At 41.1% G+C, this 23,982-nt stretch overlaps 1 protein-coding gene across 2 annotated transcripts in view; it reads left to right on the top strand.

The window, feature by feature from the left end:
• ugt8 (UDP glycosyltransferase 8) overlaps positions 1-23,982 on the top strand; it is a 74,628-nt gene that overhangs the window by 38,068 nt on the left and 12,578 nt on the right. For both annotated transcript variants that reach the window (XM_055640753.1, XM_055640745.1), the window contains exons 2-3: positions 6,918-7,741; positions 16,211-16,353. In XM_055640753.1, coding sequence (XP_055496728.1) covers positions 6,920-7,741; positions 16,211-16,353 — 965 coding nt within the window. In that variant the 5' untranslated portion in view covers positions 6,918-6,919. The remainder of the gene's footprint in view (positions 1-6,917; positions 7,742-16,210; positions 16,354-23,982) is intronic.

Below are 23,982 nucleotides of genomic sequence, written 5' to 3'. Positions count from 1 at the left end.
GTCCGCCCCGCGGTGGGGCTCACGACAGTCCGAGGAGGCCTCCAGCTCCAGCGATGTTAGGCCGCAGAGCCCGGATAATGTGATTCGAAAAATTGATCACATCTCCGGGAACTAGAAAAAAACGTTTCCCCTGATCCCCTCGTCCCTCCCCCCACTTAAAACAAACCGAAATGCATTAAAACAAACTTTTAACAAATGCTAAAAATAACAAAAAGAAAAAACGAACAAACTGCTGGCAGGGCTGCCATCTCCCTGGTGCCCTAAAATGCCCTTTGGCACGAAGGATGCTCATACTAATGTAACATTTAAAATATTTAGTGTCCTGTTATAATGCCCACATCAACTTTGTGAATCTCCTTTTCTACCTAGAGTCTTTGTCACACAGCACAGAAACAGGCTGTTCGGCCCAACTTGTCCATGCCGATCAAGATGCCCCACCTACAGGAGTCCCACCTGCCTGCATTTGGCCCATATCCCCCTAAACCTTATCCATGTACCTGTTCAAATATTACAGTACTTGCCGCAACTCCCTCTGGCAGCTCATACCCATTCCATACCCACCATGCTCTGAATGCGAAAGTTGCCCCTCTGATTCCTATTAAATTTTTCTCTCTCATCTTGAACCTATGTCCTCTGGTTCTTGATTCCTTTACCCTTGATAAAAGACTGTGCATTCACTTTTTCTATTCTCATCATGATCTCTATAAGATCACCCCTCATCCTTCTGCACTCCAAAGGATGTAGTCCGAGTGTGCCCAACCTCTCTGTATAGTTCAGCTCCACAATTCCTGATAACATCCATGTAAATCTCTGCACTCTTTCCAGCTTCACAAACCTTCTGTAGCACGGTGACCAAAACTGAACACCATACTCCAAATGCAGCCTCACCAACGTTTTGTAAAACTATAACATAACATCGCAACTTCTACACTCAATACCTATATTCTATACTGATATACTAACTTCTATACTGATGAAGCCCAACGAACCAAAATTATTTTTCACTGCCACATCTACCTGTGACGCCATTTTCAATGACCTATGTACCTGCACTCCTTGGTCCCTCTGCTTTACAACACTCCCCAGAGCCCTGCCATTCACTCTGTAGGTCCTGCTCTGGTTTGACTTCCCAAGATGCAACACCTCACACTGTTGCTGTAATACCACCCTCCTTAGTGTCATCTGCAAACTTACTAACCGTTACCGTCTACATTCTCATCCAAATTGATACATACCGCAAACAACAATTGGCTCAACGCCGATCCCTGAGGCACGCCACTAGTCACAGGTCACCTGTCTGAAAAATAACCTTCCAACATCACCTTCTGCTTCCTTCCATGAAGCCAATTCTCTCTCCAATGGACTAGATCTCCCTGGATTCCATGCAACCTGACCTTCCAGAGTACCCTACCACACAGAACCTTATCAAATGCCTTGCTGAAGTCCATATAGACAATATCCATATGGCTTTGCCCTCATCAACCTTTTTTGGTTATATGTTAATGCAGTCATGCTCTTATAAGGGTAATGTTGAAGATTGCATTATTATGCTAACAATTGTGTGTTCAGTTGTGATTAAAAAGAAAATTTATGAAAGCTAGAAATAGATTTTAATCTAAAAAATAGAAGCCATATTTTCAAGCAGCCCTCCCCAGCTATGTGTATTTATGGTCATTGATTTAAAACATGGCATAGTATCAGCAAACCCATCCTGATTCTCGGTCAAAGAACTCTAGCTTGAGTGTGTATCTTATATCTTGCTCTATACCTGACCTTGTGCTCCATGCCCCCCCACCCCCCCCCCCCCCCCCCCCCCCTTAAATTATGGACACATTTTTTTTTAGTACTTTGCAGTCTTACCAACAAACTTACTGATCTGATGACACATTATTGTCAAATGTGCCCAGATACAGTGAAATTCTTTGTTTTTGCATACAAAGTACACAAAAGAGTGGCCACGCTATCATTGACAAAGTCACAAAAAGTACTCTAAGTAATGTTGATACCATCTTTGTCCCCCCTGCCGGGTCTCCCTTACTACTCGGTGGCCCCCTCTCCTCATACTGGGTCCCCCTTGGTTCTCAGTGCCTTGCCTTTATACTGTGGCAATTTCACTGCATCAAAAAGAAGTTGGTTTAGTCATACCATTCAAGACCAGCATCCCTCAGGCCTTGTTAACCATTTGGAGCCCATGGCTTTACTTCTGGAGGTCCACACTGTCAACTAGTCCTCTACATTTGCCAGTGATGATTCATTCTCTCATACAATCAGATGTTTAAAAGCAGTTTAAATAAATGTTAATTGTTATTTTAAATATATTTAATAATACAAATCATCAGTTAAATCAAAGCACAAGTAGTTTTTATTTTCTTTACTATTGTGTCCATTCAGGCCGATTACCTTCTTTAAATAAATAATGTCATGATAGGTGTGCCAGCCACTGAAAATCGAAAACACTGTAGATGCTGGAAATATGAAATAAAGAAAAAGAAAACTCATCAAGCGAAGCAGCAATTCAGTGGATAGGAAGAAGTACACAATGCTATAAATAACTAGTATTTTGGCCAGTGTCTATACAAAGAGAAAAATCTCCACTTTCAGTGTTCTGAAAGGAATTATAATTCCTTGGCCCACTTTTCCATCTTCACAAGCTACTCCGTACACTTCCTCAAGCAACAAGAGATGCACCACCTGTTCTTTTACCACTTCCTTTCCCACCGTTCAGGAACCAACAGTCCTTCAATGTTAAGTCACATTTCATTTGCACTTCCAATCTAATATATTGTATTTGGTGCTAACAATGCGGTCACCTTGATTTTAGCTAAACTAAATGGTTGAGCACTTTGTAGAACTTGTGTTCGGTCCATAAGGGTGACCATGTAGGACTAGTTGCCTGTCCTTTTAATCCCCTCTTCACTGTGGCCTCCGGTGCTGTTCCAATGAAGCACTTCATCTGTCCAGGCACATCAGCAGTTTTTTTGGGACTCTCAAATTCAGCAACTTCCATTGAAGGATTATCCTTCAGTAATATTAACTCAGTTTTTCTCTCTCCATACACAGTGCCTAAACCAACATTTAGTTTAGAGACACTGCTTGGGAACAGGTCCTTCGGCCCACTGAGTCTGCGCTGACCAACGATCACCTGTACATTAGTTCTATCCTGCACACTAAGAAGCCAATTAACCTGCATGCCTACATGTCTTTGTAACGTGAGAGGAAACCAGAACACCTGGAGAAAGCCCACACGATCACAGGGAGAACATGCAAATTCAGTGCAGATAGCACCTGTGGTCAGGATCAAACCCAGGTCTCTGGCACTGTAAGGCAGCAACTCTACCACTGCACCACTGCGCTGCCCCATTCTGTTCGATTTCAATTCTTGGTGACTATTCTGATCTATATTTCACAGAAAAACATGTCAATTTTCTCTTTCTTGCTTTTGCTTTCACTCTGCCCTCTTCTAATAATCAGACTGCTATGTAAACAGAAATCTGGTCTTTCCATGTCAAGAGTTTCTTTTTGTCCTGTTCAATTTTCCACATTTAAATAACTTGTTTTCTCTCTTCTCAGTCTTTCGGTTGGACTTTCGACCTGAAATAGTCTTGAGCAAGAAGTAAATCTGATCTTCAACTTGCTACTACTGAGCTCAGTAGTGGACAGAAAGATCAGATTCATAGACATCTGCATTTCGTTGTCTCTGTACTGTACACTGCACAATGACAATAAAGTTTGAATCTGAATCTGACATCTAGCATGATTTATACCTTGCAGCGCTAAAGTTAGGAAGGCATTAGAACGTAGAACATATTACTTGAAGGGTATGAACAGACCCTTCAGCCCACAATTGTGCCCAACATGATGCTCGGCTGACCTCATCTGCCAGATCCATATCCCTCCATCCGTTGCACTTCCATGTACCTATCTAAAAGCCTGTTAAACGTCACACTCGTACGGTCCGCCACTATCCCTGGCAATGCATTCCAGGCCCCAACTACTCTGTGGAAACTTGGCCTGTAAATCTGCATTATACTTTCCTCATCTACCCTTATAGCTATGGTTTCTATTGTCTGGGGAATATCATTTTTGACTGTCAACCGTATTTATGCCCCTCATACTTTGATAAACCTATTGTTCACCCTACAATGTTCCAGATAAATCCCAAGTTTGTCCAAACCTCTCCTCGTGGCTGAAACCCTCCAATCAGGGCAGCATTCTGGTAAACCACTGCTGCACCTTCTCCAGGGACTCCACATCTCTCCTATAATGGGGCAACAATTGTAATGGTTCATTCCTGACTCTTTTACTCAAGGCCCCTAGCAATGAAGGCAAGCAATACATGCACCTTTTTTTTTTACCATCCTAACTTCTTGTGCTGCCACCTTTAGGAGCTATGAACTTAGTCTCCAAGGTCCATCTGCATACCAATACTATTAAGGGTCTTGTTATTTACTTTATATTCTTCCCTTGCATTCAACTTCCCAAAATACAGCACCTGATATTTGCTCATGGTAAACGCCATCTGCCATTTTCCTGCCCATTTCTGCAGCTGATTTATATTCCACTGTATTTTCTGACGGCCTTCCTCACTGTCTGCAACTCCTCCAATTTTGGTGTTGCCAGCAACCTTGCTCAACAACCCACCTCCATTTAGGCAGAGGTCCCAGCACAGATCCCTGTGGAACGCCACTGGTCACAGAATTCCAGCCAGAATATCTCCCTTCCAGCACAACTCTTTTGTCTAATGCATAATAAACCAGTTCTGAATCCATGTAACCAAGTCACAGAATCCTGTGCGTTTTATTCTTCTGGATTGGCTTACCATGAGGAACTTTATCAAAATCCATATATACAATTTCTACCGCCCTACCTTTTCCAATCTCCTTTGTCACCACCTCAAAATAAACTCAATCAATATAGTAATATATGACCTGTTGCGAGTAAAGCTGTGCTATTTATCCCCAATTATCTCATTCTCTATCAAAATTAGTCCATTCTCTTCCAAATCAACACATAATTCTGCTGTTAGTGCATGTGCTAAAATTGCCAGCTAAATAATCATTGGGCTATTGATTTGCTGAAATTAAATTCTGTCTTTAAAAGCTGCCTCAGGTTTTCATTCATTTTGCATTATTTGACTTGATCATCTCAGTTGGTGCTAAAGTGAATGTTGGCCCTGTCATACTTTTGCAGCCCCAGTGGCTCTGCAAAATAATATGCTATGGTTGTTATTTTATTAAAGTATGTTTGGCTTAAATTTTATGTGGCTGTTTATCCAGTCATTTTGAAGTCATCACTGCCATAGCAGTCCTCAAACTGATATGGTGACCTCAAACTAAGCCTTGCCTTAATCACGCTGAGTTTCTAGGAATAATTTCCAGTCAATATCTGATTTTAGCATTTGTTTGATTGTTATCATACGAGTTGATGTCGGTGTCTCTCAGGTTAGAATGAATAGTACGGGTGTCCATGGTTATGAGGAGAAGGCAGGAGAAGGGTTAGGAGGGAGAGATATATCAGCCATGATTGAATGGCAGAGTAGACTCGATGGGCCGAATGGCCTAATTCTGCTCCTGTCACTTATGACCTTATAGCCTTCAGGCTCCAAGGAGGGTGATATCTTAGCTGAAGGTTCTTTACATTAAAACAATTATAGTTTGAAACATGGAAATATAGTTCTAGAAGTTTTTAATTAATTTTTTTGATTGTGTCACTAAAATAAAATTGAGTAATACTCTTCATGAAAAGTATTGCTGAAGTATGCCATAAAAACAAAATACATTTAGTTGGAAGAACTCTTGCCTTTGTGGGCTTGAGCTTTATTAGGGAATGTAAACTAACCTTCTGTGTTGAGGTATTTTTTCAGTAGCATCTGTCCTTTCAGCCCTTGTAGGTGAGCTTTCAAACACCAGCATATTGGAGGATTCTGGTATTCAATTCAATTCAATTAAACTTTAATGTCATCGCACAAATACAAGTATGAGTACAACGAAATGCAGTTTTGCGTCAGTCCGTAGTAGTTGTGCATAAAGAAATAAAAAAAATAGAAAGAGAGAAGATACAGAATAATCAAAAAATACAGAATAATTAAACAATGGGGACGGAGGGACCGGAGAAATCTATAGAAATATATTCTAACCATTCTACTTTTTTTCTACTGATATAGTATGGAAACAGACCCATAGGCCCACCAAATCCATGCCAAATATAGATCACCCATTCACACTCCATTCCATGTTATTCCACTTTCTCATCCATTCCTTACACATTAGGGGCAACTTAAAGACCAATTAACGTACAAACCTGCATGCTCAACTCAATCACGTAAACATTTTAATTGATTCACCTTTTTTGGATATCGCTGTATAAATTGTAGTTCTGAAGAAGTGTCTTGATTTAAAACATCACCGATTCCTTCTCTCCAAAGATGATGCCTGTCCCGCTGAGTCACTCCAGCATTTTAGATTGTTCAGGCAACTCAACAATCTAAATTGTTGAGATGTTTGATGATAGTTTGGATGGAATATTTAACCATATCTGCACCAAATTTAAAAAAAAATTGAGTTAATCTTATATTAACTTGTGGGGAGAATATATATAAAAAATATATGTGTGTTGTGTATATGCACAATACAGACTTTCATCTCTATTCCTGTCTTTTACAGCATTAGATTGGACTTTATTGCCTTCCATCACAGTGAGGAATGTGAGGAATCCGTTGTGCATGTTCATGTTAACCATTACGTAGTTCTGTGTCTTGTTGCTTTATTTTAGTATGTCTGTATGGTAATTCGCATATCACTGTACCTTAATTGGTGCACGTGACAATAAAAAAAACCCTTTGAAACCTATGATTATATAATTATTAAATATGTGAGCAAATCATGTTTGTACTAACTTTGCTATTGTTGTATTTTCAGCCATGAAGTTGTACTTCCAAATCCTGACTCTACTTTGCTGCTTTGTGAAAATATCAATGGCTGCCAAAATTGTGGTCGTGCCGCCGATTATGTTCGAAAGCCATCTCTACGTTTTTAAGACCCTCGCAAAAGCGTTACACGAGGATGGACATGAGATGGTGTTTGCAGTATCAGAAGGTAGAGAGGTCCCTTCATCGGATTACTTTAGATTGCTACGGTATCCAGGTTTCTTCAACAGCACAACAGCAGATGATTTCTTGCAGTCCAAGATGAGGAATATTTTCTCTGGAAGGCTAACGGCTCTGGAACTCTTTGATATTCTGGAGCATTACTCAAAGAACTGTGATATCATGGTTGGCAGCCAGAGTTTCATTGCTCAGCTGAAAGAAGAAAAGTTTGACTTGCTTTTGGTGGACCCAAATGAAATGTGTGGCTTTGTGATAGCGCACCTTCTGGGAGTGAAGTATGCTGTCTTTTCCACTGGCCTTTGGTATCCAACAGAAGTCGGTGCTCCAACACCACTCGCCTATGTACCAGAATTCAACTCCCTCCTTACAGACAACATGAATTTGATTCAACGAATTGCAAATATTGCAGTGTACTTGGTATCGCGCTTTGGTGTGAATTTTCTGTTCTTGCCAAAATACGAGCGAATAATGCTGAAGTACAAAATTGAGCCTGAATGCTCCATGTATGATTTAATTCAGGGTTCCAGCTTATGGATGCTTTGTACAGATGTGGCACTGGAGTTCCCTCGGCCTACATTACCAAATGTGGTGTATGTGGGAGGGATTTTGACCAAACCTTCAAGCCTCCTACCTGAAGTAAGATTTGTTCATTCTTTCACAACTTGAAAGTTCTGTTGCTTAAACCAGCATGTCGTCAAATAAGAATGTGGTTCTTAAAGGCTCAAAAGTAGTAATATGTTATAAACTGCCACAATGATGCATATTGAGGTTTCGGACAGATATAGGATTGTAGGCCCCTCTTTATTTCTATCTCATGGTTGGAGTATCTGAAATGCACAGTGTGACAATATGACACAAGGTTTAAAATATGTTTAACACATTTCAAGTATGCTTTTAGTGAATTGTTAATTGAAATCTAAAAATTCTATTGTCATTTAATGAATATGTGGAAATAATTGGTTTACCTTTTTTCTGTGCACCTTGCCATCCATGTATTGAAAGAGCAGTCGGTTATGGTGAAACCACATGCCGTTTACAATTCTGCGGCTTTCGTGTTATTCCTTTTACAGATCATTATTGCTTGCAGAAAATGGATAAATTAACATGCCTGATTTGATTCATGGTTGTATCCCCATTTTAATCTATTTTAAATCTCATCCATCGTGTTGCCCCACTTACTCAACCTAACATTGAAATATTGAAGGGAAATATAAAAACAGGATCCTATGTTTTTTAAATAAAAATAGAAACTTGCTCTGCACTGCATTCTTAGTCTCAAAAAGCAAGCACATTAAAATACTGTAAATTGCACTATTTGTAGCGATATTGCATTAAAGTCCTTTTTTTTTGCTTGGCCACTTTTTTTTGCCAGGCCAGTGAAACGAATTAATGTAAAATTTCTGTATGCTAGTTGCAAGCTAATTTTTCAGTCTTTACCTGGCACTATTTTATTATAATTCCTTAACAAAGAATGGCTTTAGTTGTTTCTACAACTCCAGCATCTTGTAAGGTTGAGGCAAAATGACAATGGAAAATTACATTAGGACTGATTCCTCTAATCGCTTTCATAACGATCTTTTCTCAACTAGTACTCAAATACGAGCATTTAAGGTGTACGAAAGAACTGCAGATGCTGGCTTAAATCGAAGTGAGACACAAAATGCTGGAGTAATTCAGCGGGACAGGTACCATATCTGGAGAGAAGGAATGGGTGACGTTTAGGGTCAAGGCCCTTCTTCAGACTTCAGTCTGACTCCATGTTTTGTATTTGACAAAAGTGCTAGTAAGGCATCATTTGATTGACTGAAGGATATTGATTGGTTGAAAGATACAACATGGAAATGGGTCCTTTGATCAGTGTGCACTCAGTGGGCCATTGATCATCCATTTACACCAATCGCTCTATCTTATCCTACATTTGCCTCTGCTCCCTACACTGGGGACAATTTATTGAGGCAACTTAACCTTTAATCTGCACGACTTTTGGATATCGGAGGATACCAGAGCATCCATGTGGTCACAGGGAGAATGTGCACATTTCCCACAGACAGCACCCCAGAGGTGGCACAGTTAAGAGAGCTGCTGCCTCAGCACCAGAGACCCGGGGTGGATCCTGACGTCGGGTACTATCTATGTGGATTTTCCATGTGTGACTGTGTGGATTTCCTCCAGGTGCTTCGGTTCCCTCTCACATCCCAAATACATGTGGGTTTGTAAGTCAATTGGCTTCTGTAAATTACTCCTGGTATGTGGGGAATGGATGTGAAAGTGTGATAATGTAGAATTTGTGTGAACGGGTGATCGATGTTTGTCGTGGACTGGGTGGGTCGAAGGGCCCATTTCCATGCTGTATCCCCAAGGTCAGGAACAAGTCTGGGTCTCTGGCAATGTGAGGTAGCATGTCTACCAGTTACACTAAGAGAATGTATCTTAAAACACTTTCTAAATTGGGAGGTAGACAACAAATGCTGGAGAAACTCAGCGGGTGAGACAGCAGCTATGGAGATATTGGATTACTTTAAAAAATAATATACTACATTTCTGTTGCAGTGACAAATTCGGCAACTTCTGGGTTTTTTAATCATGTTGATGGCTAGTCAATAACCAGTCCAAAATCTTAATTTAGAAGAAAGACGTTGCTGGAATAACTCAGCAGATCAGGCAGCTTCTCTGGAGAACATGAATAGGGTAGAGTCCCTTCATCAGATCAGTCTGAAAAAGAATTCTGACCCAAAACATTACTTATTTATGTTCTCCGGTGATGCTGCCTGACCACCTGTCTTTTTTTGTAATCTTCATTTCCTTGTGTCTCCAACTCCTTAATTAGGGCAGCTTCAGTGGAATGTGACAATCTAGGACAAATCTGAAAAAGGGAACAAATTGTGAAAGAAAGATTACTGAAATCTGTGATAGAAATGGATTCATGATGACTCTCTTTGTGTATTTGGGTGATGTTAACTATCAAAATGCTATTAAAATTGGAGTAATAGTACTTCTGATAGCAACGTAATATTTCCACATTTAACTGAAAATCTACCGTTACTCCATCTTGTAGGCAATTTTAAAAAATAATGATTGTGAACAATTGTGATTGCCAAGTGAATAATTCTGATGCAAAATCCGACCCATTGTTGCTATTTTATACTTTACCATTCACTCACTGTATCTGTACTGATAATATTCTTGAAGTAACAGTGACTCCTAAAAGTGGCTCATCATTATTAGATGTGATATTTGTATTCATTGATTTATGAAGGAAATAGTATTCTTATCTGTGTGCATGGTGGGAATGGAGAAGCATTCTTTAGTCTTGTGGCTTTTCCCAAAAGAACAGGGTCAAGGAACTCTCAGTTGGAATGTAGAAAAGGTTTTTGTTTTAGTTGTTTGCATTGTGTAATATAGATACGGTCAGTGTGGTGCTGCCAGTTAGTGTCACCCTGTGACTAGCTCTGTGGTTACAGCTGTGCATTCATTAATAGTTTGCTGTTGTAGCAACACTGATCCTATAGTTGGAGTTGAATAACTGCTGTGCAGCCTGGTAATTTATTTTGTATTGTGATGTTTTTATTCCCAAGCCCAAATTTTGCTTTCTGATTTTGTTTAAAATTCTTTGCATTTGTGCAAATGGTTTTCGAAGGCCTAGTTTAAAAAAAAAAAAGTTTATTAACATTGATCAGCATTTATTACTGAGATCCAGGACTTTTGTTCTGAATTACCAGCCATTTTAGTTATTGACATACTTGAAACTACTGATCAGTACATTTTCTTTCCAACAAAATTAATTGGCCATCCTTGTGCCAAGTGCAGCTTCATTTGAGCTGTTTACCACAAATTAAATTAGATGCATGTTAAAAAAGTCAGCACGCTTTTGCCAATGAACCAATAAGTAAGAGGGGAAAAAAATAATTGATGTTTGTGTGGTAGATTAATGGTTTCCAACAGTCTTCAACAGTTGCCATATCAAGCTGTGATGTATCCAGATAGGATGCTTTCTATGGCACATTATTAGAAATTGGTAAGAGTAATTGGAAGTGCACAGTTTCTGAGGAACTAAAAGCATTGGTGTGCTTTCTAGGCTGTATTATTGATGTGGTTGAACCAGGACTGCACAGTGAAACAGCGGTAGAGTTGCTGCCTTGTAGCACCAGATACCCGCGGTTGATCCTGACCATGGGTGCTGTCTGTACAGTTTCTTCATTCTCCCTGTGATAGTGGCTTTTCCCCAGGTGCTCTGGTTTCCTCCCACAATACACAGGTTTATGGGTTAATTGACTTTGGTTAAAATTGTAAAAATTGTCCCTAGTATGTAGGATAGTGCTAGTGTACGTTGAACACTGGTTGGCGGGGACCCAGTGGACCGAAGGGCCTGTTTCCGTTCTGTATCTCTAAAGTCTAAAGGGCCTGCCCCACTTGCCGATTTTTTTCAGCGACTGCCGGCATCATTGATTGACATATCAGTATAAACCAGCATCTGCAGTTTCTCCCTACACATACCTGAATCTGGAGGTGTGGGGTTCAGTTTTAGTTTCAGTCTAGTTTATTGTCACCTGTACCGAGGTATGGTGAAAAACCTTTGTTGCGCGCTACCCAGTCAGCAGAAATACAGTACATGATTACAATCAAGCCATTACAGTCCATATATGCATGATGAGGGAATAATGCAAGGTAAAGCCAGCATCGTCTGATCAAGGATAGTCTGAGGGTCACCAATGAGGTAGGTAGTTGTTCAGCACTGCTCTCTGGTTGTGGTAGGGTGAATCAGTTTCCTGATGATACCTGGGAAGAAACTGTCCCTAAATCTGGAGGTGTGTATTTTCACATTTCTGTACCTTTTGCCTGATGTGCATGGGAGTGCTCACCGAGGGGTAGCACCTCTGATGGGGACTATGCCGTGCTCCTCTGAGGGTAGTTTGTCCACCTTTGGTCCCCACCTGGCACCCAGCTCCCACCTGTGGCTCCAAGAAGCTGTTAGCATGCGACGGTAGCCACACCCTGGAAAACCACTTCAACTGGTGGGGTAGCTATACCAGGTGTGGGTGGCCGACTGGTCTCAAACCCTTGGTGAGTTGAGGGACTTGCTCAGCCCAGCATGCGAAGTCTGTTCCTGCAGATTGGGCGGAAGAAATCCTTTGAAGGGTTCAACGGCCAGCAGCGCACTGTGGAGTGCAAAGGGCATGTCAAAGCAGACATGGTCATCCACAGCAGCCAAAGGAGTTTCCAGATGTAACATATAACCGTGAAGTTCAAATGATTGGGGTCATCTCTAGATTCAGCATAATCAAGGATGAGTCTCACCCTGTACACTCCTTCGTCTCTCCTCTCCCATCAGGCAAAAGGTTTGGTGGTGGCTCTTCATAGACGACGATAGCATGGTTGTGCAGTCTCATGTCTTGTGGGATCAAGTGTTGCTCACGGGCCCGATGCACAGGCCGCACACGTGGGAGCGTGTGGTGAGGGTGGTGGGGGGGGCACATGAAGGTCACTGTCGGGATATTTAGGGCTGCAGCCTTCCTCCTGTCTCTGACACTAACTAGTCTGCTCCGGCGATTGTCTTCGAAACTGATGACAGCCTTCCTAGTGGTTGTAAGCCAACCAGTCCTGTCACTGGCATGGGTGTCCAGTTGTTTTGAGCCTAGGCCTGCATGCTGGAAGTGGTCCTTGATGCAGTCTTTGAACCGTTTCTTTAGGCGCCCTGTGTGACAGAACTCCGTACAGGAGTTGACGAGGCATGAGGGATTCATCAATCCGGTCGATCAACGCTGGGCCTTGTGAATGTTGCGTCGATGCTCGTGAAGCCAGACCGGTACAGCACTCCCACTTTGGGGCACCCTACCCTGCCTTGCGAGCGAATGCCCATGATAGACCGTAGAGAGCGCATGTGGAATTTCTCAAGCTGCTGGATGTGTTTCCTGTACAAGGTCCATGTTACACATCCATACAGCAAGCTGAAGAGTACTACAGCTTTGTAGACTTTCAGCCTAGTTGGCAGCTTGATATTGTAGTGGTTTAACACATGCTCGGACTCGACTAAGTGCTTAACTGGCCTTGCTGATTCTGGTCAATATTCCAAGTCCAGTGAGTCATCAGAAGATATCACGCAGCCCAAGTACTTGAAAGCTTGCATGGTATAATGGTATTAAAGGCAGAGCTGTAGTCGATGAATAGGATATAATAAGGAAAAAGCTGTTATATATAGTCACCAACTGGAACTTGCCTTTCAGTGAATCTTACAAATAAGATAAATCTGAGAATCCAAAGGACAAAGTAGAGTATGAGAACAATGAATTGAAAGAGGCATTTTATGTAAAATATGATAAATGGTACCAAAGGTTGACTTATTAAAGGTAATGTCCAATTTGTAACTAATTAACTTTTTTAATCCTTTATACGTTTTTCTTCTCTGGAAATCAATACCCGTGAAACCCTGCAACAGTGAAATCCTATAAATGCGATAAGTTTTGGTATCTTTTGTTCTGCTTTTAATTGATTCTCATTTAATCAAATTATGCTATACAAATTCTTGGGCAAGAATGAACGAGAATTGTCTTGTTTTTAAAGTTGGTTATATTGTAGTATATTTTATCAGAAAGTACCAATGTTGATGTATTGAATTATTAAGAAGTCAGTATTGTATTGCTTGTATTCAGTGTCTTTGCCCAAGCCTCCTCATTTACCACTATTTAATTAATATTCTTCTTCAAACATCTATTTCCTTAAACAAATGTTGCAAACTTACAAACTGATGTTGCTGAATATTAAACACTTTAGTTACTAGATACATGCAACAAGATAATGATGACATTCAGGCATGGTTGATGTGTGATAGAGTGGCCTTTTAGTTGCTATTCAACTGTAATAGCAGGGATTGAAATTTGCACAGACCTGGGGTTGATGGCGGCCAACCTGGATTAGAGGGAATTAGCTATTAGTAGAGATTGGACAAACTTGGGACCTCACTGGAATGCAGGAGGTTGAGGGGAGACCAGATAAAAGTATATGCAGTTATGAGGCGCATCAATAGGGTAGACAGTCAGGACCCTTTTCCCAGGATGAGAATATCAAACACAAGAGGGGATACCTTTAAAGTGAAATGGGCACAGTTTAAAGGAGATGTGCAGGGCATGATTTTTACACAGGTTGATAAGTGCGTGGAACAGGATCTGAGCGGTGACTATGGAGGCGGATTTGTTAGTGACATTTCAGAGGGATTTCAATAGGTACATGGATATGCAGGGAATGGGTATGGACCATGTGCAGGCTGTTGAGATTAGTTTATCATGTTCGGCATAAACATTGTGGACTGAAGGCCTTGTTTCTGTGCTGTAATGTTTTATGTTCTACAATAAGTAACTACATGATGCAAAAGTACCATCCAAAGGCTTTCTCCAAAAGGGAAAGAGTGTACTTACCTTCCCGTATCATTACATTTACCGTTACCAAGTCCTTTGTTATCCTGGTGGATCGTCAAGGGCCAAACTAGGTCAGCCGCACATGATGAATATTAATTCCCTCCACCATTGCCATCACAAATGGCTGTCGTATATGACACATGCAAAATGCACTTTGGTCATGTGAGGGTTCATTGTCTTTGGAACTGTTTTCAAGAGGTGATGGAAACAATGCTTTGAATATTGTCAAGGTAGAGGTAGATAAATTCTTTGTATGGAAGGAGATGGAAGGTTATTGTGGGTAGATGGGAATATAGGGCAGCCATGATCTTGCGTTGCAGAGCAAACTCTCTTATGCTGAATGACCTGCTCATGTTCCGAGATGTTCATGGCACTGAAGTTGTACAAAGTTTCAGTCTTATTATGCAGGGGTATTGATTTTTGTGAGCAAATACACTTCAGGTTTCGAGATTTGAATTTTTTGAAGATGAATAATTAATTCATTTATACAATCCATTTTTAATTACTTTTTTTAGTTTGCAGGTCCTCATCTAGTTTCTGTTCTCTGCACTTGCAAAAATAATTTAGATTATAGTGAATGTACACAGTATGCGATTAATGTCAAATGGCACGCAATATAAATAAGCATCATCTTGTATTGTACTTGCCACTGTGGAAGAGGTGTCTTATAATTCAATAATGCACAGTAATAATATAATTTTAAATGGTTTACTTTGGATTCTGGTTGTACATTTCCACAGGAATTGTTAAATTGGAGAAGTATAGGATGCAGAAGAAACTAATTGAGCATATTGCAAGTGCAAGCTTTTTGGAAGTAATGTCTTATCAATCTCACCTAGACCCCTCCCCAAGTTTTCATCCAACTCTGCATTTTATTTTTCCTTATGCCACCGAAGGGTCTTTTGCAGCATATCTGTGTCGTCTTTAGTTACTAACACCTTTGCCACTAGAAACATTCTAATTTATCAAAGTTCTTTCTAACATTAAACAATTTTCTTTAATTCAAAGTATTCAAAGGTATTCAAAGGTTTTTATTAGTCACATTCACATACACCGAGGTGTAATGAAGTGAAATGCTTTTTGCCATTTTGCAGCACACAAAAAAAGAATACAGACATAACACCAATGAGACACTTTGCCCCTTTCTCTGCTCACGAAGAGGGGCTTCAGCCAATGTTGTTTTCCAACATAATTGGGCTGAACTGGTACTTCAATAAAGTGGCATACACTTTTCCAAAATCACTCCTAGGTACTTTCCTCATAGAATCGCACACAACTGAAACGGCCCTTTTGGCCCTCCTTCTGAATGCTGACTGGTGATGACGTCTATCCATGCTAATCTCACTTTCCCATGTTCAAACCAAATCCCACAATCCTTTCCAGGTGCCTGTTCAAATGTCTATTAAACGTTGTAGTTGTTTCTGTCGTGGGCTGAACCATGCTGGAGTTGCTGCTTTCATCTAGGCTAAATGTGGATTGCCAATCGTATTTGCCCTTTTCTCTCTCAAATTGGGTAATGAGGTTTTATCTGTACTTGGCTTCATCAGACGTGCTGGCCTCAGAACATTGCTGACCTTAACAGAAGGCAGAGATGACATTTGATAAGTATAAATGGCCTGACATTTTCTTTATTATAAGATGTTCTCCAGTGAAATAAGGATTTAATTTGTACTCGTTTTCTTTTAACATGAATTAGGACTTCATGAACTGGGCAGATGGTGCTAAAGAAGAAGGCTTTGTCCTCGTATCGTTTGGAGCCGGTGTGAAATATTTGTCGGATGAAGTTGCACATACATTGGCAGGAGCTTTGTCGAGACTCCCTCAGAAAGTGATCTGGAGGTATGAGATAAAGTTGGGAATTGGATGGGCGTGGCGATCTTTAGGTATATGGATTGGGATAGAGTGGTGTCAGAAGAAACAAAAAATAGCTCATCAGAATTGGTTTATTACTTGGGAATTTGTTCTCATGGTCGTAGAGTGATACAGTGTGGAAACAGGCCCTTCGGCCCAACTTGCCCACAGCGGCCAACATGTCCAAGCTACACCAATCCAACCTGCCAGCGTTTATCACATAACCCTCTAAACTTGTCATATCCATGTACCTGTCTAATTGTTTCTTAAACGTTGCGATAGTACCTGCCTCAACTACCTCCTCTGGCAGCTCGTTTTATTCATCCACCGCACTTTGTGTGGAAACAGTTGCCCCTCTCAGATTCTTATTAAATCTTTTCGCCTTCGTCTTAAACCTATGTCCTCTGGTTCTCGATTTCCCCTTTCCGAGCAAGAGACTATGTGTGTCTATCTGATCTATTCCCCTCATGAATTTATACACCTGTATAAGATCACCCCTCATCCTCCTGTGCTCCAAGGAATAGAGTCCCAGCCCTACTCAACCCTTCCCAATAGCTCAGACCCTCGAGTCCTGGCAACGTTCTCGTAAATCTTCGCTGTACCCTTTCCAGTTTGACAACATCTTTCCTATAACATGGTGCCCAGAACTGAACACAATATTCTAAATACGGTCCCACCAATGTCTTGTATAACTGCAACCTGACTTCCCAACTTCTATACTCAATACTCTGACTGATGAAGGCCAATGTGCAATAAGCCTTTTTGACCACCCTATCTACCTTCGACTCCAGCTTCAAGGAAATATGCACCTGCACTCCTAGATCTCTCTGCTCTACAACACTACTCAGAGCCCTACCATTCACTGTGTAGGTCTTGCCCATATTAGACTTCCAAATTGCAACACAGTGCGGAAACAGGCCCTTCGTCCCACCGAGTCTGCACAGACCAGCGATCCCTGCAACTTACACTATCCTAAACACATTAAGGGCAATTTACAATTATACCAAGCCAATTAACCTGCAAATATTATGTCTTTGGAGTGTGGGAGAAACCGGAGATCCCGATGAAAACCAGGTCACGGGGAGAACATACAATCTCATACAAACAGCACCCTTAGTCAGGATTGAACCCGGGTCTCTGGCGATGTAAGATAGCAATCTACAGTTGCGCCACCCTAAAGAATGTTTCTAAACAACATATTCTTGCAAAAGTCATCGCATGTAGGACTAAAGGCTCCACTGGGAGTGGGGAGCTCGTATGAAAGATGCTAGAGGGAATGTTTTAAAGAGATCTAGAAGCATCTAGATGAGATTGTAGTAAACAATGGGGGAAAATTTTAAAACAAGATAAGGATTTTGAACAGATTTTATCGAAGAGCAGTTAAAGTTAGAGTGATGACATGGTTTAATGAAATTTAGCATGCAGAGCATTCTGGACTATAAACTATGGAGTTTAGAAAGTATGGAGCTTTATAATACACATTGGAGTTGATGTATGCACAAGGGCTATGGTAGCACCAGGCAAAGTTGTGGAGATTAAAAGCATGTGCTAATTTTGGGATGAATGGATGTTAACACATGGTATTGGGAGTAGGGTACTGACATGGATAGAAAATTGGTTGGAAAGACAGGAAACAAAGAGTAGGGATTAACGGATCCCTTTCAGAATAGCAGGCAGTGACTAGTGGGGTACCACAAGGCTCGGTGCTGGGATCGCAGCTATTTACAATATATATCAATGATTTAGATGAAGGAATTAAAAGTAACATTAGCAAATTTGCAGATGACACAAAGCTGGGTGGCAGTGTGAACTGTGAGGAGGATGCCATGAGGATGCAGGGTGACTTGGACTGATTGGGTGAGTGGGCAGATGCAATTTAATGTGGATAAATGTGAGGCTATCCACTTTGGTGGCAAGAACAGGCAGACAGATTATTATCTAAATGGTGTCAAGTTGGGAAAAGGGGAAGTACAACAAGATCTGGGGGTCCTTGTTCATCAGTCACTGAAAATAAGCATGCAGGTATAGCAGGTAGTGAAGAAAGCGAATGGCATGTTGGCCTTCATAACAAGATGAGTTGAGTATAGGAGCAAAGAGGTCCTTCTGCAGTTGTACAGGGCCCTAGTGAGACCACACCTGGTGTATTGTGCTCAGTTTTGGTCTCCAAATTTGAGGAAGGACATTCTTGCTATTGAGGGAGTGCAGTGTAGGTTCACAAGGTTAATTCCCGGGATGACGGGACTGTCATATGTTGATAGACTATTGATAGAACGGCTGGGCTTGTACACTCTGGAATTTAGAAGGATGAGAGGGATTCTTATTGAAACATATGATTATTAAGGGTTTGGACATGCTAGAGGCAGGAAACATGTTCCCGATGTTGGGGGAGTCCAGAACCAGGGGTCACAGTTTAGGAATAAGGGGTAAGCCATTTAGAACGGAGATGAGGAAATATTTTTTCACACAGAGTTGCGAGTCTGTGGAATACTCTGTCTCAGAGGGCGGTGGAGGCCGGTTCTTTGGATGCTTTCAAGAGAGAGTTAGATGGAGTTCTTAAAGATAGCGGAGTCACGGGATAAGTTAAAATATATTTTTAAAATGTGCAATTTGCCCAGGCAAGTGAAAAGTGGATCCTTTTTCTTTTTGATGCGCAGTCAACACCAAGTAATCAGATTTCGCTACCTCGGCGTTTTTATCACAATACCTATATCGGATATGTTCCGCACAAACTTTCTACCTCTGGTTGAGAAAGCTGAAAGAGACTTTGACTGCTGGTCAGTTTTACCGTTATCCCTCGTGGCCCGGATAAATCTGGTCAAGATGGTCGTCCTACCCAAATTCCTGTATCTTTTCCAGCATGTTCCTATATTTATCACTAAATCTTTTTTTGATAAATTAGAAAGGAGAATATCTAAATTTTTATGGGGTAGCAAACCGGCCAGAATTCGAAAGACGGTACTACAGTCTCCTAAGAGTGACGGCGGTTTGGCACTTCCTGACTTTAGGCGATACTACTGGGCTGCTAACTTGCAAAAAATCCTGTACTGGATGAATGATGATTGCGACCACCTACCGACCTGGGTACACATGGAAAAGGCGAGTTCACATCTCCCGTTGCGGTCTGTCCTATGCTCCCAACTCCCCCTTTCTATAACATCTGCGGGGGCAGGCCCAATTGCGTCCCTCTCGCTCAAGATATGGAGTCAACTTAGGAAAAACTTTGGTTTACAAGGCCCTTCCATCTTGACCCCACTGCTTAAAAATCACATCTTTAAACCTTCAAGTACAGACTCCGCATTCAAAACCTGGCATAGTAATGGCATCAGTAGTATCAAAAACCTATACAAGGATGGCATTTTTTCGTCTTTTGCAGAGCTTTCGTCCAACTATAGCCTCCCAAACTCCCACCTTTTTCGTTTTTTCCAGATTAGGGATTTTGTGAAGAAGACATTCCCCCATTTCCCAAATCGTCCCCCTGAAACCCTGACCGATACCATCTTAGCTCTAGATCCCAACCGGAAGAAATGCATCTCTTTTTTGTACAACTTGTTAGGGTCGGTTATATTGAAACCTCATACCTCATTAAAAGCTGTATGGGAGGGCGAGCTGAATACGAAACTAACAGACCAGCAATGGGACTCTGCCTTGGATTTGATCCATTCTTCCTCCATATGTGCCCGTCATGGCCTAATCCAATGCAAAGTCCTTCACAAAGTCCACTTCACAAACGCAAGATTATCTAGAATATACCCCGCTGTTAAAGACACCTGCAACAGATGCAATCAATCCCCTGCCAACCATAGTCATATGCTTTGGTCTTGCCCTAAGCTAGCAACCTTTTGGAGGAGTGCTTTCGACGTGCTAAGCAGAGCCTACGGCCAGACTATTCCTCCAAACCCACTGTCAGCTATTTTTGGTATTCCTCCCAACACCAACCTCTCTGTTGCGTTGAAGCGGGTCCTGGCTTTTACAACCTTGTTAGCCCGGAGACTGATTTTGCTTAACTGGAGGCTCACTTGTCCCCCGACACATGCCCGCTGGATCAAGGAGGTGCTCTACAACTTAAAGCTTGAAAAACTTAGGTTCTCTCTCAAAGGCTCTACCAAGACATTCCTAGATACATGGAACCCTTTCCTGGAACTTGTTAACTGTCTTAACTTGTTTCCGGACGCGGAAGAGGACTGAGTGCCCTCTATCACTGCTCTGTCTTATTGCAGCTGCTATCCCCTCAACCCCCACCTCCCTCCCCACACCCTTTTTTTTTTTTTTTTTTTTCATTTTGTTTATCTTATCGTATTTGTGTGGATGTGTACGTTTGTGAGTGTTGTTTGTCCCCGGGTGGCGAGGGTGGGTAAGGGTTTTGAGGGTCGTTTACATACTGTTGTACAATTATGTCCTGACTATCACTGTCTGTTATCATTGTATGTATGCAAATTGCTGTCAAATTCAAAACTCAAATAAAAATATTTAAATTAAGATAGCGGAGTCACGGGATATGTTAAAATATCTTTTTAAAATGTGCAATTTGCCCAGGCAAGTGAAAAGTGGATCCTTTTTCTTTTTGATGCGCAGTCAACACCAAGTAATCAGCGTTCTGTGGCTGTAATTTATATTCACTTTCCTTATTTATATTTTATTTGATGTGTAATGGATATTCCAGGTTACTTCAGTTTCAAGAATGGAACTTAAACCTCCATAAAGTTAATTGATTCCCTAACAGATCCATTTAAACCTGAATGTGTCCTATGAAAACATTGTGATTGTGCTGTTTTTCTTTTTTTAAGACCTGGATCATATGAAAATCATTTAAAGGTTCAATATTTATTTTAGTTTGCCATTTAAATTGCAGATATTTTGGTACATGCATTTCCTATAAAATCTGAAGTGTGCCCTCTACTGCTTATCAGGGGAGTTACAGCCCCTGCTGCACTATTTATACAGGGTACTGATCACATGGATACTGTGCAAAAATGTAATAACTTGATTTCCAAGACTAGGTTAACCTCCAAGCATTAATCTATGCTTTTTAAAATGTGGTTCAAGTCGCAATGCTTATACAGGTAGAATAATGCAGAACGCTGGGAGAAAGTAAAATTGACATAGAAACATAGAAAGTAGGTGCAGGAGTAGGCCATTTGGCCCTTCGAGCCAGCACCGCCATTCAATATAATCATGGCTGATCATCAGTACCCTGTTCCTGCTTTTTCCCCCATATCCCTTGATTCTGTTAGCCCTAAATCTAACTCCTTTGAAAACATCCAGTGAATTGGGCTCCACTGCCTTCTGTGGCAGATAATTCCACAGAATCACAACTGTGGGTGAAAAGGTTTTTCCTCATCTCAGTCCTGAATGGCCTACTCCATATTCTTAAACTGTGACCCCTGGTTCTAGACTCCCCCAACATCGGGAACATTTTTCCTGCAGGTAGCTTGTCCAATTCCTTAAGAATGTTATATGTTTGTAAAAGATCCTCTGTCATCCTTCTAAATTCCAGTGAATACAAGCCCAGTCGGCCCATTCTTTCATCATATGCCAGTCCCGCCATCCCAGGAATTAACCTGGTGAACGTACGCTGCACTCCCTTTCGTGCTATGACATTACAATCCTTGTTTCTAATAACTGATTAGAATTCCAGTCTATTTAGTTTAGGATGTTAACTTTTCTCTCTTGCATTTTATTCCCCTTTTCTGTCTCCTGTTCTTCACATCATGTCAAATCTGCTCACAACTACATATGTTTTAAAAATGTTAATGCGAATTGGCGGAAATAAAACACAAATAAAGTAGTGTGAAAGAAAAGTAACGTGAACATAGAGAGGGGGAAAAAAATGAAAAGACCCTGACGTTTTATTTCCTCTTTCCTATTAGCTCCTGTCCAAAAAGTCTATTTAGTTGATTCCTACTCACTGTGAGGAAAGTAGGGAAGTAAAGGCCATTGATAAATAGATGTCAACCTAACTAAGCAGTATTTGATATAATTGTCTTGTGTTGTGGAAAATATTGATTTAATGTGATTATCCCTCTATGAAATGGATAGGTAACATAGAATATGTTTCAGGATGAAATAAAAGATCTGTCTGATTTCCAACAAAATCTTGCATGTGGTGAAAGGATTTTTGTGAAATGGTTATAATGCAGTGTTGCCATCTTCTGGTTGGTGTGGCATATTTCATTCATTGTCCATAATGTTTACTTTCTGTAGATGAATCATTAAAGTATAGGGCTAGAAATTATTGATCATCAGCCCATTGACAGGCCAGCTTGAACGTTCAGGCTCATTATTGTTGCATGTATCGAGGTACAGTGAAAAGCTTTGTTATCCATGCTATCCAAACAGCTCAGATATACCATACACAAATGCAATCTTGACCAACTGAAGTACGATAGAGCAAAGGGCAAGTCACAGTGCAGAATGTAGTGAGTGCACAAGTTATAGGAGTAGAATCACATTATAGCGAGTTCACAAGTTATAGTAGAATTAGGCCATTCGGCCCATCGAGTCTACTTTGCCATTCAATCAAGGCCGATTTCCGATTATTATTCATTCTAATAATTATTAGTTTGATAAACAAAAAGTCCAATGTCCTCAATGGGGTAGGGGTGAATCAGACTGTACCTTAGCTTATGGAAGCCCGATAACAAAGGCGAAGAAGCTGTTCCTGAGTCTGGTGGCGCTCACTTTTCAGCTTCTCCACCTTTTGCCGGATGGAAGTAGGGAGAGAAGGAAGAATGACCAGGGTAAGACAAATCTTTCATTACGTTTGCTAATTTTCTGAGGTAGTGTGAAGAGTAGATGGAATCTGTGGTGGGAAGTCTGGTTTGTGTGTTGGACTTGGCTACATCTACAACACTCCAGTTTCTTGCAGTATTGGGTAGAGCTGCTCTCAAACCAAGCTGTGACGCAACCCGCCAAAAGTTTGTGTCACTGGATACATGCTGAATATCCTCAGTCTCCTTGGGACGTACAGGTGGTATGCCACCACCGCTGTTGCATCAAAATGGCTGGTCCATGACAGATCATCTGTAATATTTCCGCCAAAGAACTCGAAGCTCTCAACCATTCCCAATTCTGCTCTATTAATGCGGTTTGGGGCATATACTCCACTTTCTACTAACTATGCCGCTCACACTTTTATGTATTTCTATCGGGTCTCTCCTCAACTTCTGAAGCTCCAGAGAAAACAACCCACGTTTGTCCAATTTCTTGCGGCATTTTTACATTTTCCCTTTCATCTCCCGTTTTCACACCTTGTACTTCCACATCTCTATGTCTCCCTCTACCCTGACTCTCAGTCTGAAGAAAGGTCTCGACCCAAAACGCCACTCATTCCTTCTCTCCAGAGATGCTGCCTGCCCCGCTGAGTTATTCCAGCATTTCGTCTATCTTCGGAGTAGACCAGCATCTGCAGTTCCTTCCTATGCACTTTTCTTGTGCCTAATGCTCTCTAATTAAGACAGGACACTGGGAAACCTTTTCTGCGCTCTCTCCAAAGCCTTCCTGTAATGGAGTGATCAGAAATCTGCATAATATTCTGAACGTGGCTTAATCAAAATTGTATAAAGCTATAAAACTTGCTCAATGCCCCTCAGGCAAAAGTTTAGTTTAGAGATGCAGCAT

Source organism: Leucoraja erinacea, chromosome 1 (assembly GCF_028641065.1).
Source record: "Leucoraja erinacea ecotype New England chromosome 1, Leri_hhj_1, whole genome shotgun sequence".
In the NCBI taxonomy this organism is placed as follows: Eukaryota; Metazoa; Chordata; class Chondrichthyes; order Rajiformes; family Rajidae; genus Leucoraja; species Leucoraja erinaceus.
The sequence above is the reverse complement of the archived record's forward strand: the minus strand, read 5'-3'. Positions and strand labels throughout refer to the sequence as shown.